The sequence below is a fragment of the Labrus bergylta genome, chromosome 23, assembly GCF_963930695.1.
Source record: "Labrus bergylta chromosome 23, fLabBer1.1, whole genome shotgun sequence".
NCBI classification, from domain to species: Eukaryota; Metazoa; Chordata; class Actinopteri; order Labriformes; family Labridae; genus Labrus; species Labrus bergylta.
The window spans coordinates 58,219-66,480 of NC_089217.1; the positions used below are offsets into that span (position 1 = coordinate 58,219).

At 44.6% G+C, this 8,262-nt stretch overlaps 1 protein-coding gene across 1 annotated transcript in view; it reads right to left on the reverse strand.

Annotated features, from left to right (window-relative positions):
* Nucleotides 1–1,174: 1,174 nt before the first annotated feature.
* Nucleotides 1,175–8,262, reverse strand: part of LOC109976693 (thyrotropin-releasing hormone-degrading ectoenzyme-like) — a gene marked incomplete in the record, with an annotated part of 106,964 nt that continues 99,876 nt past the window's right edge. The window contains 3 exon segments of the mRNA XM_065951217.1: nt 1,175–5,265; nt 7,551–7,632; nt 7,715–7,855. Coding sequence (XP_065807289.1) covers nt 5,113–5,265; nt 7,551–7,632; nt 7,715–7,855 — 376 coding nt within the window.

Consider the following 8,262-nt stretch of genomic DNA (forward strand, 5'->3'; position numbering starts at 1 on the left):
GGGGGGGAATACAGAGGGGGGGATACGGGGGGGGGTACAGGGGGGGAATACAGAGGGGGGGATACAGGGGGGGAATACAGAGGGGGGGGATACAGGGGGGGGGATATCCATCCCGTGTGTGAGAGTATTTGTGAGAGTGTGTGTGTGTGTGTGTGCACCCCAGGGTGCGTTTGAATTGTCCCTCCTATCTCCTTTCACTATCCACTTCACCTTTAACCCTGGAAGCATTTAAGTGGCGGCCATGATAAGAGCCGTTTGAATTCTCTAAAAGTTAAGGAAAGGTGGGTCAATGCTTCCTTTATAACCTCCTTTAGGATACACTGGACCGTCCTTTACCAAAGGAGATGAGATATGACGTCCCACAATTCCTTGCGGCCGCAACATTTAAAGCGACTCACGCATCCGACCAATCAGGAACATTAACAATGATCGTAAAGTGACTCAGATGATGTTTTATTCAACATGCTGTGCTGCTGTACAATGTATAAAACTATAAATTAAACTATAAACTAAAATTATGTGTAGGTCATATCTTACATAAATGTAACAATTAATTTCATATTGATGTTGATGTTGATTTCTGATTGGACTGGAAGCTGATGGTTTCACTTTTCTTACTTGTATTCTGGTAGTCTATATTTCTTATATTTCAATCCCAACCTGGTGGTGATCAGGATTATTTCACCAGTAAGAAGCACAGGGGAAAGTTTTTTAGATGATCTTTTGGTAGTCAATTTTCTGAACATTGTAGTTTCAACACGGCAGACCCACGTCATTAACCTCCGCCGGTCCGTCACATTTAATGATGTGGCCTAGTGGAAATGTGGTCGGATTGTCAGAGAAACGAGATCGCCTTTCACTAAGTCCTTTATGAATTCTCCTAACATCTTTCCTTGACCTCATGACCTTTTCCCCGGGGTTAAGGTGAAGAGGATAGTGAAGGAGATAGGAGGGACAATTCCAACGCACCCACACACACACAGTATAAACTCTCAGCGTGTATTGATGGTGGGATTTCCCATGATGCCTTGGGAAACAGCAGTCATTCATCGTTGAGGTTCAGACATGCATGGCTCTTTAATCCCGTCCCTGACGCCATGTTGAGTCTTCTCCCTGTGAGGTCATTATTATCGATTTATAGGGTTTGAGTTCTCTTTAATGGATTCAAACAGACTCAAGGTTTAACATTTTAATATCACCCAATCAGAAAATACAGGAAACCACACCAGTGCAAACAGGAAGTAGGAGCTCTGCCACTTCCTTGTTCCATCACATTTTGGTACAAACACATCATCATCATCATCATCATCATCATCATCATCACTTTCATCAAAATGGATGCCCTCGTCTTCTCCATTATTTTTTCTCTAATTCTGCAATCTGAAGGATTCTCAGAGTTGTTGGACTCATCGTGTACTTCGTGTTTGTTTCCCGACCGGACGAGACGGCGAGTGATTACCATAATAATTATCATGATGCTAATTAGCTTCTTCACGTCAACATTAGGGTTATTGCCCTGACCATAATCATAATAATGTTAAGAATGTCATCATCATCACAACAGGCACAGCCAGGTCACCATTGCCAGCACTGCTGCTGCTTCCTCGCCATCTTTGTCGCACACACATCGTAACACACACACACACACACACACACACACACACACACACACACACACACACACACACACACACACACACACACGCACACAGCACTGGACACACGGTGTATAGAAGCAGGCAGGCCCATTAATTCATTTATGGCTCAATTATTAACACCAAAGCCTAACAGAGGAAGGTTCAGAAGGATCAACACACCAGAAGGTCATCACAAGTCCCGCCCCCAAAGGCTTGACCGGGGTTTTAGAGTGGTCATCCTGATGTTTCCCCGAGGTCTGTCTCGCTTCCTTTGGGCTCCACAGTTCTGGACCGTTTTCTTAAGTCAGAGAACACGGGAACATCCTGTAATATCCTTTACTGTTTTTACCCCTTTGAATCTCTTCAAACATGCCGTAACATCTGTCCAACATCCCGCTCATCAAAATATGTCAAAATGTCCGGAGCCGTGTTCGTTTCCTCAAGCTGGAACCGTCTTTCACCGTCCCTGTGGGGAGTCCACCGCTCGGTGACCGTTACAGGTCTGCAGACTTGAACACAATCTATCGAGCGTCCCGTTGAAAACGCCACATCGTCTGCATACAAAGACAGCCTCAATAAGCCAGACTCGTCTGTGGGCCCCCTTCCTTTACAGACCTCCATGTCCACTCTTCTATTCTCGCTTCTGAGGTTGGAAAAAGTGTTGATTGGAAGCTGAACACTGATTGGCTGGAAAGAAAAAAAACCCTCAAAGTTTGTTGCTTCCATCCAGCAACTGACGCCGTTGTCAAACGGCGTTCATGTTTGTGCTTTGTGAGACCACAGAGATTTGTTGAGGTGTTCTTTCTTTTATCTCCAAGTCAGAAAGGTTGCCATGGTAACTGTAGTTTATATAGACCCTGGACTACTTTGGGTTTTCTCAAAGACAAATTCTCTTCACAATTTTAAAACAAGTTCTAATTACAGTCGAGCTTCACAAGGTCAATTTATACAGAGAGCGTCCGTCGAGAACCGTCAGCACACCTGATAGTTCTCTGGTGCAGTGATTCTCAATGTCAGGGTCCCGAGGTCATTTCTGGGGGTCGCCAGAAGGTTGTGGAGAAGAAGAAAAAACCATATTTATAGATTTAAGTTACATATTTTTGACCGGGGGTTCGTTTTTGCATTACAGCGCCTGTATCAGTGAAATAGTTCGTCTTATAGAGCTGTTTGATATTTCTGTTACGAGGTTCACTGCGTGATGGCTGCTGCACGCCGCCACCCCACAGACTGCATGCTGTGTGAGTGACTGCAGTCAGCCCCTAACCCAACTTCTACCCAAAGTAACGTCAAAAAATAGCCTCCAAGAGAATTGCTTATTTAAGCTTTTAAAACCGGGCTCGTGACACAGAGAGGTTGAGAAGCACTGCTCTGTCTGAAGCGTTTAAAGTTTCCACACATGGATAATAATCGTCCAAAGAATGAGAAGTTTGGCCTCAAAGCTCCAATGCGAGACTTTTTGTGTTGAGTCCATGTTTGTTGTGAAATCATCAACACTTTCGTTCGATCGTAATAAATCCTCAAACTGTAACTTTTAAAATGTTTCAGGATCAAAGCATGACAGCGTGGAGATGCTGTGTTATAGCTTTGAAAGTAAAATACAAATTAAATAAATAATCAATTAGTTCAGCATCGTTTTAATCTGATTTAATTTATGGTTTTTACACCGCTTCCTTTGTCCTAAAGCCTGGCTCAGGCTGCAGGATCATCGGGCTGATTTGAGCTCCGATTCCTCCAATCGCAAGGTCGTTCCCGACTCGAGGCACTCTGAACGGATTATCTTCCAGATTATTTCCGAGTCGTATAACGATCCGATCTTAACGGTTTATATCAAACATGTTTTTAAAATCAGATTTAAAATCTTGAGGATCACGTTATGAAAGTGTCTGGAGCAAGTCGTGTGTGACTACAATGACCACGAGAGACGTGTACAGGTGAGCTGAACACCTGAAACACGTCTGACAGTTTCAATCTGACCTCTGACCTCTGACCTCCAGCTCTCACTGAAGAACAGGCGACACGTGTTGTGTCGTCTCTTCAGACGTTTCTTCACACAAACTTGTATTTTATGTTTTTCTACACAAAGCTTTATAATCACAGATTTAACCTACGGCTCCATTGTTTACGTGAGGTCATGTGAGGTGGTGCGTTCCTCCACCGGGCACTATAAACTTTATGGCGTCCAGTAGTCTGTGATGAGATAGAGATTATAGAACATCTGTTGATGATGATTTTAAACCTCCTGCAGTGTGAGCCGGGCTGAACTGATGTTTTTGATTGTTTTATATTCCTGTTGATGCTGGAACATTTGCATGATGAATGCGTTGAACATTTTCCCGTTAAGGTAATAAAACCTTTGCTCTATACAGCCTTGACTAAATTGTGGAACATCTTGTTTAGTCTTCAAACAGCCGGAGAGCGTTCAAAGTCTGCAGGTTGAAAAAGAAAAGAGAGCACATTAACGCTGCTGCGGTCTGTTTGTGCTTTTATATATTCAAAGAGGTTTTTAAGGGAGGCCAACGAAGCCTCGAATAACACGCTGATACTTTTCAAACTGCCCCCTGAGCTGAAGCAGTTTGGATGTTGTGCAGTGTTAATGAGGGAGAAAAGAGTCCTCTGAGCTCCGAGCACTGTGATCAGAGGACTCTGAGTCCACGTATAGGACTCTGAGTCCACGTAGAGGACTCTGAGTCCACGTAGAGGACTCTGAGTCCACGTAGAGGACTCTGAGTACACGTAGAGGACTGAGTCCACGTTTAGGACTCTGACTACACGTAGAGGACTGAGTCCACGTTTAGGACGCTGAGTCCAGGTTTAGGACTGAGTCCACATATAGGACTCTGAGTCCACGTATAGGACTCTGAGTCCACGTAGAGGGCTCTGAGTCCACGTAGAGGGCTCTGAGTCCACGTAGAGGACTCTGGGTCTCGTTTGAGATCTGGAGGGTTAGGATGAAAACAATAACTGAATGTTGGGCCAATCAGAGATGCGTATGACTTTACTGTGTGTCAGTTTGGCTCTAATAAGGTTCTTTAAACTTTAAGCTAGGTGGCAGTGAGACGTCTGTGTCACATTTGAAGCGTAGCATCAAAATGAGCGTCACGCTCCCGGCTGTTTTATCAGGAAGGTTCAGAAAAGTTTGATTGTGCTTTGAACAGAAGTAACCAAACTAACCGTGAGTTACTGCTCGTTCGAGATAAGCTTGTATTGTTTTTGCTGTTAGCTGGCAGCTAACAGTCACTGCTAACTAGTTAGTTAGCAGCGTCTGTAGCAGCAGAAACCAGTTTAACAGCAAACAATGCGTCTGAAACAAAATAGAAAACACATTTTCTTTAAAAGAAAAAGAAATAGAAGAGTAACCAGCTGAAGATCCAGTCAGTCTTTTTTTCATTCCGACTGCATATTTAAGCTAGCAGTGCATTAGCATTAGCTTAGCAGTCAGTTTGCAGTCCCTTCAGTCTAGCTAGTTGGTGAAGCGTTAGCCGAGGGCGGAGTTTTGAGGTTTGCGCAGCCATTGGTAGAATTGCCGCCGGTGAAGGCGATGCCAACGAACATTGCCCTCAACGATCTCCAGCGCCCGCGGCAACGCAGGCCCCGCCCCGACACCACTGGACTGGATGAACTCCTTTAACTGAGGACAGAAAAGACAGGAAAGAGAGTCGACGATGAGGAACAAGAGGAGGGGAGAAGGGGAGTGGGAAGGACAGAAGGAAGAGGGGAAGCAGTTAGAAGAATTTAAAAACCTGTGACAATCAGGAAAGAAAAGACAGAAACGTTCACCCTAAGAGTCTGGGAAGCTAATCACAATATAGCATATGATTAAAAGGAACCAACAACAGGCATGATTGAGGTTTTTGGAGCCTGAAGTCAGTAACTGCTGAATAAACTTCAAATCACAGCTCTCAGAATTGACAGCTAAAACATCCAGCGTGACGGAAATGTTCAAACCAGACCTCAAAGATCTCTTTTAAAAATGTTCGGCATGTGTTTGCAGTGCAGTTCACATCACTGTGAGCTTGATTTTCTGCAGCAGTGAGTGTGGCTGAGGCAGCTGGACCCATTAATAGAATCTCAAAGTGGGAGAAGTTATTTTGGGTGTCCCTGATTTCTGGAAGTAGCAGTCCCTATTGTTTTACTCAGAGATAATGAGAGTCACAGTTTGAAGCCTGCTACAGCTTACATCAGCATGAAGCACTCAACATTTAAGAAATTAGACAGAAAATAAGAATTAAAGGACCAATCAGTACTACTTACTATCTGATCAGACATTAAGGAAACATGCTGAAGTGCTGGCTTCTCTGACAACAATGCAGCAGCCAGTATGTTCTCCTTCTAATTTTAGATTCTGCTCCTGAATGCTCTGGATTTGTTTGGACCAGAGAAGGTAGGGGCTTTTAAGACACCCCCCCACACGGCCGTTTTGGACGCCCCTCGGTTTGTCAGATATGAGAGCAGTTATCAGGTCAACAGGTGTTGCAGCGATGGAAGCGGGCAAGAGAAGTGGTTCAGATAGAAGTGATTGTACCCGACCTAAAAAGCCTCTGCATGTTTCTAATAAGCTCCATGAGCAGAAACGTGCTCAAACTAGGATCAATATTGGAGATGCTTTTGAAAAATGGAGAGAGGTTAGAACACAGAAAGGTTTACAGACCCATGCAGAGCTGGATAAACACTGAAGCTTCAGTGTCTGTGACATACAGATTTTAAAGTCGCCAATAAAACTGTGATCACGCTGTAATGGTAGCTAGCTCAGAGGTCCAGTGCATCACAGTGAACAGAGTTTTATGCAAAATGTCGGCCATTACTACAGCAGGAAACACGACCAATGTTTCTATGATTTAATAACAAACAAACAACGGAGCAGATACTGGCATGTAGCCGACAACACCTGAGATCATAAACTGTAAATATCTGCTCTGGTTTCATGGAAGCTTTAAAGAGGACATGAAGAACACCTGCAGGAAGAGGAAGGAGACATGGACTAAAGGTGGTTTGAAGTTTCAGTATTAAAGGACTTTAACTGCAGTTGAACAGAAACATTGATGTGAGTTATAAAAGCTAACCTGTCCTTTAAAGAGAGAGTTTCCCTCTGAAGATAATGAGAGGGAAAACATGAAGGAGAAACTCTGCACCCTAATTAAAGAAAGACGAGTCCTGCATGAGAGGTGAGCTGTTCACGGGAAACTTTCTGTGTCAGGACAGAAACTTTGTGGAAGGAAGACAATTAACTGAACCTTTTTCTCTTCTCCATCGTTTGGGAGCGAAGAGGAAACTTGCTCAGAGTTTGACAGATTCAGTGGAGCACAGGAGGAAAATCCATCTTCACACTCTTGATATCGTTAACTCAGCAGCGTCTGGCGTTCCTCTCCTCTATCCCACAGATTCTCTCTTTAACCCTCCTCCCCCTCCCCCACATTCACTAGTAAGATGTGTTCAGTGGGCGGGAGCAGACTTCAGTCACACATGGCATCTTCTCTAAATGAATCATTCAAAAACAGGATTTCATCCTGACTCTGCAGGACACTAAAGTTTGGGATTTAAAAGTCGTCCAAACTGGAGTCAGACAAACGTTTTGTTGATATATTCATATTGTGACCACTAGGGGGCTTTTTCAGCTCACTGTTTAACTTTAGTTTTTCATTGTTAACGAGTGAAGATGCACAGGTACACAGGTGATGAGAGAAGAGTTTATAACAGACCACAGAACGTCACGGGGACGATCGATGGACCAGAGGTGAATACGAGTCAGGGACCCACTGGAGTCAAAGAGACACGGGTGGTCCTGTTTGTGTGTGTGTGTGTGTGTGTGTGTGTGTGTGTGTGTGTGCGTCTGTCTGTGTGTGTGTGTGTGTGTGTGTGTGTGTGTGTGTGTGTGTGTGTGTGTGTGTGTGTGTGTGTGTGCTCTTGTGTACATACCTCAGTGAGTTCTTTGTCCGTGTTCAGGAACTCTGTGACTCCCCCGATGAGCTTTGAGTTCATGAACAGCGTTTCACCGTAACTGTAAAATAAATCAGAGAGAAAGTTTCAGTGTTTTCGTCTTTAGCGTTTCCTGAAGATTCAAACCCGCTCTCCTTCCTCACCGGGCGTTCAGCACGTCCCACTTATCTCTGAAGTATTTCCAGGCCAGGCTTCGACCCTGCGAGTTTCTTCCTACGTGGATGATCACGTCGATCACGTCCTGCTCGGGGACCAGGTCAGAGGTCAGCGACAGGTTGAGCAGCCTGGGAGGAGACAGGCGAACTTTATGAAGCAGGAAGTAAACACACGAGGGTCGGCTGTGGCTTAGTGGTAGAGAGGGTCGTCTTTCAACCTGATGGTTGGGGGTTTGATCCCCTGCTCCTGAAACGGTCTGTCTGATGTGTCCTTCAACAAGACGCTTAACCTTCTGTTTCAGTGTGTGTGTGTGTGTCTGTGTGTGTGTGTGTGTTTGTCTGTGTGTGTGTCTGTGTGTGTTTGTGTGTTTGTCTGTGTGTGTGTCTGTGTGTGTGTGTGTGTGTGTGTGTCTGTGTGTGTGTGTGTTTGTGTCTGTGTGTTTGTCTGTGTGTGTGTCTGTGTGTGTTTGTGTGTGTGTGTGTGTTTGTGTCTGTGTGTGTGTGTGTGTGTCTGTGTGTGTGTGTGTGTCTGTGTG